A 19,210-nucleotide genomic window follows, 5' to 3' on the forward strand; every position below is an offset into this window, starting at 1 on the left:
CATTCTGGTACATTTTACCTGGGGTACCTTTCACAGCAGGACTACACTTACCAGAATGCATTGGGGTGAGTGGAAAAGCCTGAACTATCCTAGTTTACATGGAGTGACGTGGTAACCCTGTCTGTAAGGAGCCGACACAGTGGGGCAGATCCAGACTGTCACCCGTACTGTGACACCACAGAAGTTTGTAGTAAATCTGCTTCTCACTGTCCTTGTTCACAAGAGCAAATTTTTGTCAGCTGTGCTAAATAATCTCTATACAACTCTGATGTTTAAGAAAACAAATGTTATACCATGGTCCTGCTTTGCTTTCGACAGCCAGTCAGGTAGAGCTGAAGACCATTTGGTACTGCATTGACCTCACCTTGAACGACGTGGTCACAGAGAAGCACTTATAGAACATACAGGAAACAGTTTTCTTTTGCCCAATATGGTTGGCTCAGACATAGACAGCACTAATATTTACATCACAACCACTGCCACCACTGCCACCCTTGTAAACAAAATGGCGCTTCTCAAAGTCAAGAATGTTCTGAAAGTCTATTTAAAATGTTGTATGTATTTATTTATTATTTTACCACAGAATAAAAAAAAAATAGTCCACCCACAGTTAGTTTAATTTAATTTTAAATTAAAACTAACCCACAGTTAGTTTAATTTAAATTTAATTCCCCCCGCATCCCGCCACCCTTTTTGTTTTAAAACTATTTCTTCCACACTCTGTCCTTATTTAGTGGGGTGTGAAGATGATTTAGTAATACGATTACAAGACGTTGCACGTGTTTGCCAGACAATAGCAATACCGTATCTGTATGAAGCTGCAGGATTCCTTTACTTCCAGGATGCGGTAAAGTCTTAGCCATTAGCTTTACAGTTCATTTATAAACTTCAGAGATGGTACTCTGTGGGATTTTATTTCTGACATATGGTAAACGTTTCAACCATTTACCAAATTTAGACTGCTTTTATGGAGATTTTGCAGGCATATTTTTATTTTTATTTTTACAAAATATTACATGAGATTTATTTTTTTGTTGTTGTACATTTTTGACCAAATATAGACACAAAGTAGATTTTTGAGGCACGTGCCACTTTGTTCAGAGGGATCATTTCAGTCAACTGTCTCTAAAGATGAGCTTTGCTAAATATCGCTCATCGTTCTCTCAGTATGGCATTCAGAAACTTGAAGAGATCACTTCCATCTTGACCAGCGCTGATGCAGGAGTATAAGACAAGCTGTCAACAGGAAGACAACTGTGGATTGGGGGATCATCCTTTTCTTTGTTCCATATAAAACACTTCATTGAAACACTTGTAAACCATTGACATCTGTGCTTAGAATAGCATAAATAAATGCTAACCGTTTCATCAGCACTTTATTATGAATGCATAAAGGGTTCTGCATAGATAACAATGCTTCCTGATGACAGGGTTAAACCATGGCTTTTAAAATATTATGTTTTCAACCCTTTTCTTCCCCGACAAAGCTGCAGCGGCACTATGGAGTCCAGATTGAAGCTGAAGAAGAAACCTTCTAGATGGTCCTTCAATGGTATGAGGAGACACTTCTTTAGCGTGTGTTCTTAGGAAATGACTCATGGAATGATATATGGCTCTATTAACATCACTAAACATAGCAACACTATGCATGTCTGACCTGGGATTATGAAAAAGTTGGCAATAGTTATACACGGTGCGCATAGATTTTGCAGATTTGTTCTGAAAGTCAAATGACACAGGTGAGTTAACACGTGGCAAAGCAAGGGACCAAGTGTGCCTCCCCACACGTTCCCATTAAGGCATGCCAGATGCTAGTACAGAGAATGTGCTGAATTGCGCCATGCCTTTCTTTAACACTCTTCCTCCAGAGTCTTGATGACCTGCTCCAGGATGTCAGGGTACACGTCTGCGATGCGCTGGAGCAGGCTGTCAGAGCGGTCCTGCAGTGCTGAATTCTTCAACTCTTCCTTCTCCAGATCTTCTGATAGCTGTGAACACAAAAGGAGGCCCAGGTCACAGATACTGTACTGTACAGCCAGGGAACGAAGTACATTAACAGCCCTCAGACAAAACCAGTCTAATACAAAAATAGATCAGTTTTTGTTTCTGGAAAACTGGAATAAAAGCTTTATAATGGTAGCATATTAATGTACATAAACATTCTATCATAAATATATTTTTATGAAAATATTATTATATTACTATCCTAACACAGAGTTATCTGTCACAAAACAATAAGAGATTTTTGTCAACCGTTTTTTCCATACACTATTTTCCCCTCACCAGTAGATTGCCCCTTATATATGTTTACCCCTTGTAAACCTTTTGCCATAGTGATACTATGCATTTAACATAGTCTACCATGTTTTGCCATGCTTTTTAAATATGCTTAACCATACCTCTTTGCAAAGCTTACCTATGCTTTGCTTTATTACACTTTGCTATGCTTTCACTACGGGAAACTTTTATAATGGACCTCACAAGTAGGACAATTATGATTTTACATTCCAGTAATAACATGTAAAATCAAGGAGACATTATTTAAAATCAAGAGAATTCCTTTAAGATTATTATTTTTTTTTTTAGTTATTCAAAAAGATTTTAAATGGATGGCAAAGGGATCTTTTTGACATTCCAAATATACCCAAGGAAGCAGAATATACAGCATGCATTCAACCATTGCTCTGGCTAAGCTTTCATTAAGTGCAAAGAAAAGTTTTTATAGGAAATCAAAACAAAATAAAAACGGACACCAAGTTGTTTTAGCCTTCGGCAAATGTAAACTTAAAGGTTGCTATATAATTTTTTTAGATACATATAATTTTCTTGTATTATAACAAGTGTTCTTTTGACAATATACATGCAGTAAACATGTCTTGCATATTTGACTGTTTTAATGCCAAGTTCCATCAGAATTACAGTAAGTTTTCATTGCTGTTTGTTAATCATTAGATCTTCAGTAAGGCTAAAATAAACTGAAAGTTAGTTGACAAAGACACTTTTTCTTTGCACTTATTCTTCATGATCTCGTTTTTTTTCTTCAAACCAGCAATATAGACATTTGATATTTAACAATGTAGGCGGCAAAGGCATAAAGTAAGGAACCTACTTTTTAATACTCCTGCAGTTATTACCCCTTGGCTTTTCAAGTGCCATATTACCAGTGGCATCTTAACTTCATGTTACTCATTAGACAGGAGATTGATAAAACAGGACCCTAACTGAGAAGAAGAGGGTAAAGCTGCCCTGGGTAGTAACAGCAGTTAAAATGTATGCTGTTTCTGGATTTCAGCAGATCATGGCCCATGTGTTGACCAAATGTTGAAAACCTGTGCTCCCAAAACCAGAACAGATACCCAGATCAAAAAAGGCCAGCACTGCCCTTTCCTAACCTGTTACACATGGCACCTGTAGAAAAAGCCAACAACTGATGGGGGTAATAAGGGAAATCGAGGGAAGAAAAAAGAAACAGAATAGATTTTTATCGCTAGGAAATGAGTTTCCAGCAGAGCTTTAGTATTAGGTATGGAGGGCCCAGTATGCAACACGCTGTTCCCTAAATTCCACAACTAAATGGTCGTATCACGATCTGTCATCTTTTGAGATCCAGCTCAAGTAGCCCTCCACTTTCTGGTCATCGCGATCAAAGCCCCAACATGTTGCTTTATTATTTGTTCAATTGTTTTTAATGAGATCAGATTACGACACAAGTAATAACACCAAAATATGACTTGGAACTAAATTAATGGTTTCTTCAACCTCAAGCTGGCTCAGCGGTGCGCAATTAGAAGTGATAACCTGATACCACGTTCACACCATGGTTCAAATTGTTCCTGAATGTTTTCAGTGCAGGACATGAACCAACAACTGTTGTGAACACATTGCAAATAAATAAACGTTTAGCTGCAAAACCCCAGTAACCTTTTCAGGACTTGGTATGCACTGTTCCACAGATGCACGCAATTGCTTTCACGCTACAACAGAGGTGCTTACAGTATGAACAACAGGGAAGCTGGTGGACTGCATAGGGATACACCTATACAGTCTTAATTAAAACAATACAACTAAGTGGAAAACATTATATGATTAAGGACAGACATCCATTCAAATGGAAAACATCATGTCCTGTAGGAAAAATCAGTAATTTCATTTACAGTACTTTGTTTTCTGGTTGTAAAGTGAATGACGTTGAACAACTCACTACTCCAAACCCTGTAGCTATTGTCTTCATGTATGACAGACTGGGGGAGAGTGGTCCATGTGAAATATTCAGACTGAACAAAACCAAGTCATACTATTATCAACCTCTGCTCCCGACATGAGAATGGTTCTCAATTAGAGTTTGTGTTCAGTGGTGCCCGATTGTTCCCCCCTTGTGTTTATGAATATGATTAAAGCTATGACATCACATTCAAAACTGTAGCTGGAAGAGAAGCCCTAAAAGCGTGTAGGCATGCATTTTTATAGTATGAAGTTTTAATACTATGGCTTTACATACAGAGTCACACTGAGAGGTTAGAATATTATTTAACCCCGGTACAAAACAACCCTTCTGCCCCAGCGAGTGGGGACAATCTCCAGATTGTATACAAGAAGGGCAACTACTGAGGCTGGACTATGAGGAAAGACGTTTTATATCTACAGTATATGCATCATTAAAAAAAAACAAAAAACAAAACAAAACAAAAAAAAAAAACAGACGGCATTTAGAATTGGCATAAATAAATACAGTCTGTATTTTTAAATTATGAAAACCTCTTTTTTTTTTTGCTTGGATGTAAGAAAGAAGGAAAAAAAGGAAATTAAAAAAAAAAAAAAAAACCCTAAAAGTTGTTTAAATTTACAGCATTCTTGCTCGGTCCCTCTAGGAGTTTGGCTTCTCGCCAGTGTTCCTTGTTAAAAATTTGTTAAACGTGTTTGGCATTAATGCAAACATTAAGTGCTCGTTTGTTACAAATTCGGAATCGGAATGCATTAATTTTATGCAATGAAGTACTTACCAACAAATAAGAACGTTTTCATTGAGGCCATGCTTGAAACACAATGATGTATGCCCTGCATAACTATGGGCGCCTCAATGGCTGTGTAAATATCTATCAAAATAACCACAAGTTGTTGATGGTTTCAAATCAGAATCGCTTTAAGCTAAGTGAGAAGTGGACAATTAAAACATTGTATATGAGAATGGTCACATGGAAGTCAGAACATCTTATTGGCTGTTCTCAAACCCATAACCCTGTCAGTCTGGTACTGGTGATCCATATTACACATAAAAAAATAAACATGAAACTGTACTTAAACAAGCACCGCCATTTATTATAGATTATAAACTCCATGGTCGGAACTTCTCAGGACACCACCCCCTATTCCAGCTCTTTAAATTCATGATTTTCATGCTCTGCTTTAAACCAAGATGTCTTGAGATGGATAACATACCAATAAAAGCTTATATTTTTTCCTGTTAGTGGTGAAGTAGAACAGTGTGATAATTCAATGCATTCATTCATAATTGAGCAGCGTAGCATGGGAGAGGATTGATGGCAGGGTTACTGTTTACATTTGCAGTTTGGTAACATTCTAATACCTTTTCTAATGTCTTTTGTTTTATTATTAGACACAATTTTATCCAACAAGTCAAAAAAAAACAATTGGTCCTATTTTATTCAATTACACTGATATGCATCTACAGTATTCTTTTATATCAAAACAGGAGAGAAGATATATGCATTAATCTGTGTGTGTGTGCGGCATATATATATATATATATATATATATATATATATATATATATATATATATATATATATATATATATATATATATATATATATATATAGTGACTTCCTGAAGAACAAGAACGCTGGTGAGACCTCTCATCGGTCCGTGTGTATCCGAAGCTTCATCCCTAGTCTCTGTGTCTCAAACGCTTTTTTGCGACGCCAAGGTACAGTATTTATTAACAAAAATAAACAAAAATAAATAAAACAGATACCGGTAAACTGGTTTCCCCCCTCAGCTGCTCGCTGTTCCTTCACCGAGACAAGCCCACCAGCCAACTCAAAACAGCTGGCGTGCCTCGGACGGAGCGCAAACGCAAAATAAACGTGCAGGGTGCACGCCCTGCCACAATATATAAACAATGGAATAATACTACAAATCTGTTGTACTAAGAACTTTTTACCAAACATGCCTAATGGGCAAATCAGCTGCACAAACTTAGCCAAAAAGTACATAGTCCAGCTTGTTGAAAAAGCAATTAGTTAGCTTTCCAAATCTGCACACAAGAGCTATTGTAGTTAAACACCATAAAGGCATGTCGACAAGGTAGGCTGATGGATAAAAGGTGCTGGACTGCAGTTACTCAGATGCCAAAAGTTTCCAGCATGAATCTTAATATTAATATATATATATATATATATATATATATATATATATATATATATATATATATATATATTGATATTATCTATGGTTGATGGGGGAGATTAAATAATAAAGTTGGAAGCAGCATTTTTCTTTCTTTTTTTTATTCTTTACTGAAGTGGAATGCCACTTATTCTCATGCTAGGGACTAATTAGGGGCCTTGCTGGAAGATCAAGGATCTGCGATCTCTGGCTCTTAATAACATGGTGTGCCTGTCTGCCACCTGGGTTAAGGCCAGGCTATGCTCTCTCTCTCTCTCTCTCTCTCTCTCTCTCTCTCTCTCTCTCTCTCTCTCTCTCTCTCTCTCTCTCTCTCTCTCTCTCTCTCTCTCTCTCTCTCTCTCTCTCTCTCTCTCTCTCTCTGTGCAGCAGCAGGCACTGCCCCAGGCCACATGCAAGTGCAGGCAGGAAACCAGAGGTCCTGTGTGTGTACGACCTTAACCCCTACACTGCTCATTCCATGCTAACCTGGAATAACCCCAATAAGATCTTTTTTTTTTGTGATCAATGTCTTCAGATTGCCCAGAAACAACAAGAAACAACATGCCGTGCTGCAGGGCAGGTGTCGGGCGACTGCAGAGAAAAAAAGAAATGAGCTGAGAGGTTTCAAGTGAGGCCACAAAACACAGTCTTGCTTCTGTCCTGACTGCTCCTGGCAGCAGTACAGCTTAGCAGTGACCCAATGTCCATTTAGTGCTGATGTTTTTAAAATACATTTTCTGACTGATTCCCAATAAATTTAATTTCTAGGAATTGGGATATTTCAATATTGTTTGTGGGTTACAGAGTTGCATTATTTTGCTATTGCTATATCCTGTATTGTCAGTATCACAGCATCACAAAACACCTAGGGAATGCAACTCTTTGAAGAGAGAAAGAGAATTTCTCATCATCGTGTATCCAGATCAATGCTGCTCGTCATTTCCACAGGAAGCGGTGCATTTCAATCAGAGTGGCAGCACTGTCAGAGGAAGGAGCATGAACAAGACACATTATGATGTTGGTAAGAGACATTCTGGCAACCACACACTCAGGAAAAGTTGAGAAATGTATTCCCCAGGTGATTTACGACCCATGATGTGTGTAGAAAAAATATCGAAACATTGGTTTAAAAAAATGTAAAGTATATTTCTGCAACACGGGAAGCATGGGGTGCTGCAGGGTGTTCTATAATACAGCACGTAGTCAAATGTTAACTAATGCTGTCACATATGTTTATGTTGATTTAACATGGTCCTGAAGACTGTTTATGAAAACATTTATTTTCCTAAAACTGCATGTCAAAGCCTGCAGATCAAAATAAAAACACAGTTGGACTTGATAATACATACTGTTTGCTAATGCATTCTTTGGCCTTTCTTTTGCAGGGTGTCCAGTACACCAAAAATGCTGATCATTTTATTGGTCTTGCTTTATGATTACAAAAATGCCTGCTAACATTTACACAAACATATGGCTTGTGGCATGGTTTTCATATAAAACCATATTAATGTCACTCTATATAATCTATACAGACTATAGTAGTGTGTGTGTGTGTGTTAGATATATATATATATATATATATATATATATATATATATATATATATATATATATATATATATATATATATATACTACTACTATCAATAACAATTAACAGCAGAAGGGATTGGATTTTGATGTATTCGGTAAAGTATCCTGTGATGTTCTGAATTAATGTTCAGTTTCAACCCCTTTTTTCCCCCCATTCTTTCTTATTTATGTGTCTTTAGCATTCCAGTAAAACCCCTTTCACACTGGCTCTCCTACCCGGATCACAATCCTGCGTAGTGTGAAACCACGTACCTGGGTCGTTCCCGGGTTGACCCGGGTCCTAGCGACCCACCTCAGGATGTGGGTTGACATGCTTTGACCCGGGTTGAGCGAGACAAAACGCGTGACGGACGTTTGCAAGCCGATGAAATAACAAACAGCCAGGTCTGCGTGAAGGTTTCACTTCCACAAGTAACGTGTCTGTTTATTCTGTTTAGCTGGGGCATTGATACGCGCATTGCGTACCTGCCAGGTTAACCCTACTTTACCAAAAGCAGTGTGAAATCGCATAGCCGACCTGGGAAGACTCCGACCTGGGTACAGCATGCCAGTGTGAAAGGGGCTTAAGTCACTTTCATTTTCCAAAAGAGTAATAATGTACTGAGGAGATGCTGGAAGATGAATAAAACAAAATCGAATCAAACACAACAAAATAACACAATGCTGGCAGAGCACAAGAACATTCCAAAAAACAAAGAAACATTTGAAGGTTGATGTATGCTTTGATATTAAAATTTTAAAAGGTGATTTCTTAAATCTACGATGATACTGCAGTATCAATGCGAATGACATATTACAGAGATATAAGAATGCTTTATTATATAATGATATACTATTTTCAATATGTTGGTCTTGCATTTCAAAGTACTGGCTATTCAATCCAAACCAAACCCAAACAAAAACAAACAGGCCTGATCTCTGTCAGTCTGAGACCAGTCAGACACAGGAGCGTCTTATTACAAGGACAGTGTTGGAAAGACTGGCTGTGTTTGCTCAGAGGGGGCCCTAGTGTTAATTAGCGTGGGGACTCAATGATCCTGTAGAGGTCAGACATTCTTGTAATCTAAATGTTCACAGTTTGAGAACATCTTTAAATTAACCAGTGTTTCAGTCTGTAAAACACACTTTGGTTTAATACACAAAAACAAAAGGAGATTCAATCCATTCAGACTTATTTATTTATTTATTAATTACCATAAAACCACCTTTTTGACTTAAGACAGAGCATCTGCAATAAGTTTTTGTAAATCTATTATTTAAACTTGATTATAGGGCCAACACACTCCAGCGTTACCTGTTCAAAATAACAAATTTCAAATGGGGGGCAAGCAACAAAGATCTGAAACATCCAAAACATTTTACTGTATCAAGTCTACAATCAAATAGCAGGCATCTTATTATGACGTTGCTATGCTTTGTTTGCCCTGGCCAGTGGCTTGTGTACTGCACTGACATGACCTGCTGGAGGGGCTTGTGGCTCGGTACGAGGCAGGGGAGGCTATTTAAAGACATGCGCTTCGGCCTAAAGCAGACTAGCCAGCAGGAGGTGGAACTGCAAGGAATACAAGAAAACTCTGCCACAATGATAGGCTGCAGTTGCATTCAGGCCCTGTTGCTGCTGACACATCTTGGACACTGGGTTACATGGTCACTCAGGCTGTTGGATTTGCATGGCGGAAACAATGCAACAATGCACAGGTCCAAAGCACAGCACTCGCTCAACCCTATCTGGAATTGCTGTCACAAATGTGAACATTACCAAGATGCACTGCTGGAACGTGCCAACCCAGAAGGTCTGCATATGAGATTTGGTACACTGTAAGCAGTGCATTTTTATTACCCTTCCAGGCTGCATTTCTGTTCACTTGTTTTTCTATTCAAATAGTGGGAATGTAAACACAGTTTGTATTTTTTTTTTAACAAGGTTAGCAAGACCACCTATGCATTTTGTTTGTTGATCCCTGTCCTTTCCCCAGCAATTATTCCGTGACTCTCGTTCAGCTCCCTAAATTCAATTACACTTTTTCCAGTGCTATACCAATAAGCAAAACGGGGAGCTAATCTATTTGCAAGAAGAATAGGAGAGGAGTTGAAACATCCACCAAGAAATGCTGAGAAATAAAAAAAGAAAAGCCTATAGTCAAGCCATTAACAGGGTTTTTCCTACAAACACAGATAACTAATAATTGTTATTTGTGAACCTTCGACTTGCAAACACACCAGCGCACCATAAAATAAGTCCAGTAATTAAAACACATGTACAGCGTTCTCTTTAGGGGAGGGGGTGGCTGGCCAACTATACCAGCCTCTTTGTTAACACAACCCAAACAACACTTCTGCTTCTTTTCTAATTGAAAGCTTGAGTCAACACCTTGACAAGTCTCTAAAGCATATTCAGGTGCCTATGATTAAGTTGTCAAATACCCTATCACTGTAAACCAAAGAACAAAAAGACAGGAAGGCTCTGGCCTTGTACATGGTATGGCACAGTCTTTATATCTATGCAAGAAAATGTTTTCATGTTCATTTAAAAAAAATATATGTGCTGCATATTTTCATTAAACGACTCAACACACTGTGTGACATAGATAGTTTCCTTCATTCTTCTCATAAGGTGCATTTCAAATCATAGGAAAAGGTTGCCAGCTATTTTTATTTTTTTTTGTTTGCCGCTAGGTAGGCATTTACGTATCCAACAGAAATTTAACAAGTAAACATAACCTCCTATTAACCTTTGCATAAGTTAATACAGGGATGAGTCATGCTGTAATTAATTGTCGGCATGCATGACTCCTACCAGTGTTTATTTAATGGTTCTGAAAATAGGTAAATTTTACAAAACATGTATTCCAACTAACTTTTTATTCATTTTTTTTTTTTTTTTTTTGTTTAGCAAAAGTAATATGTTTAATTGCTGCCTTTAACTGTACCCAGATGTTCACACACAGTAAAAGGACTAAAAACTACCCCTCAGTACAAACACCATGAATTCTGCTCTGTGTTGTATGCATTTAGATATGACAGGTCTAATACTTGTAAATTCCTTCTTTTCCATTTAAATGGACTCCTGCTACAAATGAGTGTACATTCTCTTGATACTCATGTCCTTTTTGTAACCAGCAACCCACCTGTACTTCACAGCACCAAACATCGAAACCACTTTATTTAAGCAATCTGGGTTAAACGTATTGCTAAGAGTGTTATTAACTGTCAAACTAATAATACATACAAAACTGAGATATTTCCTTGATAAACAATGCTATTAGTATTGCATACAGGAGTTCAAAGCCACCTGCTTGGAAGTATAAGCAGCTAGTTATAAAACAGTTCATATAAAAAGCTTAATTGAAGCATTTATTGAAGTTTTACAAATTATTGCACAGAGCCATAAAGTCTTTTAAACATCATCACATGTTTCACATAACGTAAGCTTGCATTACTTTTTTTGTGTAGAAATTTAAAAAGTAATTTCCAAATACTGTACAATTATGCAATTCAACTCCACTGTGCTAACAAAATAATTGTAGAAAGATAAAAGAATACAGGCATGTAAACGTGTTTGACTTAATAATATGGGAAAGCTGCAGATTCAGGACACTGATTTGGTTGGTGATGCACTGCAAATGCAACAGAGTTTTGCATCTTCACTGTGCATGCATGGCAAAGATTGGGTGAGGGCACATTCATGTTTGATGATTTGTTCCTAAAGGGAAAGGAATTTAGACCAGTGCACACAGCTGGTAGCTGGTCATGAATGGGTATGCTTTGTGGTGAAGATTCCCATCCACCTTGCATCTGTAGGGGTGACTCTGGAGATAAGTAAACCAGGATTCTACAAGAAGGGATAAGGGACACTACAGGATGGAAAATATGTATCTTCTTTAAATCTACCGCACTGTTTGCATGTTCAAAAAGAAAAAAAAAACAAACAGATAAGATGACGGGACGGGACGGGACGGGGGGGATTATGATAAACTGTTTTCAAAGGAATCAAACAGCACCCTCATAAAGATGTAATCATAACCACAACTTAGAACAGGGTGTTTTCTTCCTCTATCATTCATTTCGAGGGTATATGCCAATGCATTGAATAGAATTTTCTCATGTGTTTGACACGATCTTGTCACAATTCTACCGCCCTTTATAAAAGTTTATCATAGTTAAAGCACAGTAACGTGTAATAAAACATAGTGAAAGCATGGTAAAGCATATAAAAAAAAAAAACTGGCAAGCCCTAGTAAATTAGGGTAAATGCATAGTACAACCAGGGAAACACATGGGAAAACTGCAAAATTACTGTACAAAAATACTGTGGTAAACTTCTATAAGGGGTTTGCTATGGATCGAGTCTGATTAAACTGTAACTGTTTCAGGAACATTCCGGAAAGTTTCTTTAATGAAAGCATGGATCAATTTCATGAATCTATTTTAAAGATGTTCTTGCAATGGTACAAATCAAAAAGTTTCTTTAATGAAAGCATGGATCAATTTCATGAATCTATTTTAAAGATGTTCTTGCAATGGTACAAATCAAAAAGTTTCTTTAATGAAAGCATGGATCAATTTCATGAATCTATTTTAAAGATGTTCTTGCAATGGTACAAATCAATTCTATTTAAAACGACACAAATGAATTTATTATTATTATTTTTTAAGTAAAATCTACAAATAAATATGTTTGTTCATGTGCTGCTTATGAAAAACAGCGATGAGAAACAAAACAAAAAATTTAAACTTTACTATTAACATCAGATGCTTGGCTAAGGCAGCTTTTACTTCAGGCTGTCCATGTTCTAGCACAGGTATCCTGCACGTTCATCCCCAATGGCACCAAACGCCCTGCAAACACAAAGCTTCCCCCTTCTCCTGTTAGTGCTTAGTTTAATTCACTGGCCTGCCTGCTTCATTTGGAAGAAGCAAAAAGCAGATAAGTATGTTCCTGTGCGTCTGAGGTCAATTCTTATATAAAATGGTATTTATGGACTTTAAACAGATACGCAACAAAACCCAAAGAGTTGCATGTCAACCGTTCTTCTGTTGTTTAAGATAAAGAGGAGCGTATCTGTATTCTCTTCCCTCTCAAGGTTTGATCCTGTACTGCAGTGTGTTCCTCCCAGGCAGCTCTCCTTTCAATTAGCATATTTATAGCCAGCGCTGCAAATACCAGAATGTTTTTGAAGTCGCTTCATTTCCTCAATACCGAAAATAAATTGCAGGACTAAGTGCTGCCTTGCTGCAGTGCCCTTCATTCCTCTAGAGGTTACAGGACTGACCCTGTTCTGTTGATCTTTCTGTCACTAGATGCTACTAAAGGCCTACTCTAACAGGAGTCCAGTTTCCAGTAGAGCTGTGAGCTAAACAGTGTATAAACTTCAAAAGCTCCCCCTTATCCTCTTTTATTATTTAAAAAGACAACAATAATAATAATAATAATAATAATAATAATAATAATAATAATAATAATAATAATAATAATAATAATAAAGCAACATTAGCACACTTACCACTAACACATGCAGAGATTGAGAAAGACAGACTGACACTACAGATAATGTTTCAAACCTATGTTTGATCAAAGATGCTGACCCTGGACTGGACTCTTATTTTGATGGGCTATCCTGGGACATCCAAAGATAGCTCACTGATGCAATCTTGGGTGAATCCCCAGTGCTAAACATGTTCCAAAACAAATCCAGCTGTGGTTTATCCCGACAGGGTATAGCTTGATCATGTCGAGCCCTCGCTGTCGCTGCTAAGCCTCAAAACGATTTGATTAAAATAACATTGAAAACAAATTACACAAAACTTAAATGCATATTATAAAAAAGGAACCCTACAGTAAGCAGTCCTATCCCTCAGTACATTTTCTGCCTGTTCTTGCTGCTCCTCCATCAAAACCATTTCCCTGAGTTTTACCACTTTCTCCCTGTTTAAAACTGCTATTCCAAACCAATCAAAACTCAATTTTGTCATTGGTCCTCATGGCATGTAATAGAGAATCAAGGTAATTACCCCTACAGCTGTTTTCCTTGTTTTAATGTAAGCAATACCCACCTAATCCAGAAAGCAACAGTGAAGGGTTTCTACTCCACTATAGGCCTAAGGCCTACCAGAATTTTTCTGGGACTGCCTATTGATATTATGCCCCCCCTTCATCCCTTCCCCTTTGAAGGCTTATATTTTAGACTAAACTACTATTTAACAATTAAATCAAGCTGAAAAGGATTTTTGTTAGGGATTTAGACCATTATTGATTGGATGAAAGAAGTAGAGGTTGAATTTAAATTGGAAACATCTCTGCAATGATATATATATATATATATATATATATATATATATATATATATATATATATATATATATATATATATACACACACACAAAGAAAAACACAACTAATTACATAATTTTCTTCATCTGAAAAAACAGAAGCTGAGAGAATATAAACAGACCCACACTGAATAACAGGGGGGGAGTCTGGGACCGCACCGTCGTGTTATCTCTTAAAGAGTGCGGGCAAGCAAGTCTTTTACTATTAAGTGTACTTATGCAAGTAAGAGAATAAATATTACACTTCAAACAGCACAGGAGAAAAAAAAACAAAAACAAATCAGAATGCCTAATGTCAGTCAGCTAATGGTATCTCATTAATAAAATAAATGATGCAGGTAAGACTCATTCATCACCTCCACGAACACTGTGATACTGTCAGCCGATGAAAATGTCTGAACTGTTTAGTTCAAACTTTTCTTTTTTTTTTTTTGTTGATTAAATTAAAAAGTCTTTGAAGCAAACACAACCCCCCCCCCCCCCACTTCATGGTCTGAAACCTATTGAGCTTTGTATAAAACCTGGTATCAATCGAGACAGCTGGCAGTGCCAGTGAATTGGTTACTGGTGTTCATTATGAACCTCTGATACATAAAGAAAACTGCAGACATTGTTTATCCCCCAAAAGTTCCTAAAACCACTACTGAAATCCTTTGTGATGAATCGCGGCTCGAGGGTCGCTGTGAGGGATCCTTGGCGGTTGTCCATCAGCGGGCGGTTCGGCTGCAGGTTTGATGAGAGGCCACAAACACACAGACATGCAGCGTTTCAGGGAATTCAATTCTTTGATTATGTCTCATGAGTTATACAGAACTCCCTTCTGTACCACTATCAATCCTATACACATATAGGCGTTGTCTCTACATCCATAACATAATACAAGTGGGACTGAAGCAACAAAACATACATCCCCCATTAAACCAGATGCTTGCTCTCTCTCCCTTCTCAATACAAACTTGCGTGACCTTTAGTCTCTCGCACAAGACACTATCATGTATTAAAAATACAGCACTCAAAACATAATCGTCACAAGTTGTTGTGCTACCTGACCCCTCACCCTAACAAGCCTTTAGTTCGAGAACGCCTGCTGCTTCAGACCCCCTTGAAATGAGCCACAGATCTCAATGGGATCTCATCCTGGTTAAACAATGAACAACAAGGAATTGGACTGAAAGAGTTCACACGGTTAGGGGCATATTATTCCACACTCACTCTAACATATCTAATTATATTTGGGTTAATATAATTGAAAAGACTTCCTGACAATACCACAACACCCCAACTCCTAGCGGAGAAAAAACTACTTTCTAAAGAAAGTTGATCACTGGCGATATTATAATATATATATATTGAATGCATGTCTTGAGGTCTGATAGAGGAGCACAACAGAACAGGTAAATAACATTGTTTGAAAACAAATATTCCCTGTTACTTTTGTGTCACAGTCACTGCTTTAAGTTGAAATATAAAAACTTAATTTCACATTGCACATAACTCACCAGGTTTTGTTGCCTGGTTATACTGTAGTTTAATTCTACAGGTCGAGTTGCTGTGTAGGGAGAGAGGTATTATAATTATGAAAAAGCAACATTCCAAGTACTAATTGGGTATCAGTGCTGGTACTTTGCATCTCACGGCACGTTTTTCATGTGTTTTACCGTATCCGTCTAAAAGCTTTTGAAGTCCCTGTAAAGTCATTTTTGAGCAATAATGGCTGGCTGATATCACATAAAAGCAGGCTAATCTAAAGCTGATGGGTTGAATTCTTATAAACATGAAAGAATGCAATTTGTTTTGACATGCACCCAATGATCTCACAAAACAAACTGAATTTGGTGAACAAGACGTGTATGCAAGAGCTTTTTGTATTCAAATTCATGCACAGTTCTAGGATTATGATTGTACAGAAGAGTTGAGGCTACAGTAAATCCTGACAGATGAATTATCAAGCATGATATTATGGCCCTGGCAGGTAAGCCTGGCTGCTGCCAGCTTTAATATTATATCATGTGTGAGGTGCAAGACACGCATGCAAGAAGCTGCTGTATGGAGAGGTTGTAATATTAATGTCATGTCGAAATTACAGACTCGACGGCTCTCCCATCACGAGTCCTGTCTATGTGCCAGGGGCACAAGCCATTTAGGGAGGAGGATGTTAAGGAGAGGGAGAGATTGAAGCTGCTTTCACAGGCTGTTAATTCCTGAGTTGTGTCAATGTTCCAGGGAGATATGTCAAGAAAAAAAGCATGTATAAGCAAACCAAGAAAAAGAAATCTAACACATATAACATTTAGTACTTAGCGTATCTTTCTATATTCTGTATATATCTGTACATTTAAAAATACTGTACTGTATTGAAGAGTATATATGGTTTGGGTATATATTAAACAAAAAAGAATAATGTAACATTTAGGTCTCAGATGCACAATACTGAACTGGATAAGACCTTTAAATTGATAAATTAACAGGTCACCCACAGATAATTTAAGCAATTACATTGAATAGGTTTTAATTCATCACATGTGACGATCATTGTGTGTGGTTTTTTGAGCTGTACGCTTTGCTTTCATTAATCAAAACCTGATCCACAGACTCATTCCCCTATGAAGGCAGCAAAGAAAGACCCTCTGACACCTACACTGCCTGTGCATAAGAAGCGAAATCCAAGTCAACATTAAAGTCCACCAAGCAGGTATCAGATAAATAAGGTGACTGGCCTCCCAGACAAGCTGGTGTGATGCAAAAGACAACTGCAAGCATCGGGGGGGGGGGGTGAAGCCTGCACTACGCTGGAATTATCTCAGCGACATCTCGAAAGAGAATCTGAAAACACTTTGATAATGCGATAAGTCAAGTGGTGGAGAAATACTCATAACACAAAATTCATGCCCTTGTGATGAGTTTTTGAGGTAATGCACATCAACCTTCCATCTGGAGCGATAGAATGTGGGCACGATAAAGCCCAGATGTGGAAATATTTCCCTTTGAGGACAATCTTTTACCAATTCCTCTTCAGAGAGATATTATATTCACTTTTGTGGAACGGCGGGGCAATTAAACGACCGCTTCAAATAGCGCTTATAAAACCTTCCTGTTTTTCCCTGTTCATTTATTTATTTCTGCCTCTTGCAGTTATGTAGACAATCCCCCTTTGCTTTGAAAAGCAAACACATGCACATCTGTCTGGCATGTCTATGGTTATAGAAGAAAGGGGGACAGATGCAGGTTATACTAGAAAAAAGTATAGAAGTGGTTTTGTGGCTGCACATAACAAGCAATCTTTATCTCTGAGATGCATCTGGAATGCACTATGAAACAGCTCAGTGAAAACTAGACTTTACCCAGAGTACATAATGGGGCAGTGCCCAGGGCCTTAACTACTATAAACTGGCTATAGCAGTGGGAGGCATACAATGATTTATACAGAAAGCTTTTATTTTGCAGTTTTCTGGAAAAATGTGCATTCATATGTGTTACCACTGCTTTCTGTTGCTCTGCATTCTAAGCTGCTAGACTTCATGGCCCTGATGTGTTTTCAAGACTCAATCTTGGCACTTGCATCCACGTATCGCTTTTCAAAAACATATTGTATAAAACATGTCTCAGCCTTGTTGTGGAATGTCCCACCGAGTATCTATAAAGGAAGAATTTTTATAAGCCATGAAGAAATGGCAGCTGACCAAGGCAAAATGTATGTCAAATAATATAAATCTTTCTATAAGCATGTCTTGGTTAAATGAAAATGTTGATTATTTTTGTTCCACAACAGTTTCATTTTGAAGAATTGCCTGATGTTAAAAAATAAATAAATAAAAAATAAAAAAGTTTACATTTCAACTCCAATCTATTTAAGAATATTCAAACCAGAATATACATTAATTACGCAACATATGGACATGAAAAGTGTGCCTCTTCTATTAGTGTTATTTTAGAAAGGTATTTTGAAAATCAAACTTGACTTCTTTTTCTCTCATTCCCCAACTTGGTCACTAACCCTAAAGTGTTACCTTACTCATTTGCAAAATCCCTAATAAGGAAATCTTGTCAGACACAAATCAGAGTCCTCTCTCCATTCCAGACACACCTGGCCGACTGTTACAGCTCATCATTCTACCTGTTAAATGATTCGCTTTGCTGTTTGTAAGCAGCCAATGTATGAATGTGCAATGCAGGTGCTGGTGGAGGAAACCTGAGCAAGAGCCGTATGTGTGTGGAGCACCGTTTAAAGCTGAAGGACTCTAATTAAAGTGCATCCCAGTTGGACTGTGCAAGAAAGCACTCAGCACCACATCATTTCTGGAGACAGACACCGGCCTGACAGCAGTGAAAGATGATGTTATGGAATCCTTGATACAACTCGATAAAAAACACAAAAATAAAGTAATGTATTTGGCACCCGGCTACAGGCGGTGGTTGGCATAAGCACATGCCAACATTCTGAAAACATTAGTGCAACAGGAAAAGGCTGCTCTCCAAAGCACCCTTTTCTCTCCGGGCCTCGATACCCCACAGGGGCAAAGTGTGACCTCAGACGCAGAATAATACCACAGGGCCATGGCCTTGGGATCTTCAATGGCCAGGTCATTATTTTTAAACACTGACTTCAGGAAGGCCAATAATTTGTATAATATTGCATGCTTGTACATCAACCCTGAGGCATTAGCCATCTGTAAGAGCTGCTTCAATTACTCCTCCTTATAATCCAGTATGGGGGTATCCAAAACATTTAACACCAAGAGCCCACAAAGCCTTTCAACTAAAAGAAACGTTGCCTATGTTAATTTCTTTGGCCTACTTCAAAGAGTAATACCAACCATTGAGTTCTAGCTGCTTCATGGCAATGCTGGATAGCCTATAGACCAACAATGTAATTTTTTTCCACC

The 19,210-nt window shown here is 37.8% G+C and overlaps 1 protein-coding gene across 6 annotated transcripts in view; it reads right to left on the minus strand.

Moving 5' to 3' along the window:
* Positions 1-647: 647 nt before the first annotated feature.
* The window catches only part of LOC121329395 (ERC protein 2), a 262,968-nt gene continuing 244,405 nt past the window's right edge, over positions 648-19,210 (minus strand). For all 6 annotated transcript variants that reach the window (XM_041274987.1, XM_041274985.1, XM_041274984.1 and 3 more), the window contains one exon: positions 648-1,988. In XM_041274987.1, coding sequence (XP_041130921.1) covers positions 1,851-1,988 — 138 coding nt within the window. In that variant the 3' untranslated portion in view covers positions 648-1,850. The remainder of the gene's footprint in view (positions 1,989-19,210) is intronic.

This window comes from Polyodon spathula, chromosome 16, assembly GCF_017654505.1.
Source record: "Polyodon spathula isolate WHYD16114869_AA chromosome 16, ASM1765450v1, whole genome shotgun sequence".
Classification (NCBI taxonomy): Eukaryota; Metazoa; Chordata; class Actinopteri; order Acipenseriformes; family Polyodontidae; genus Polyodon; species Polyodon spathula.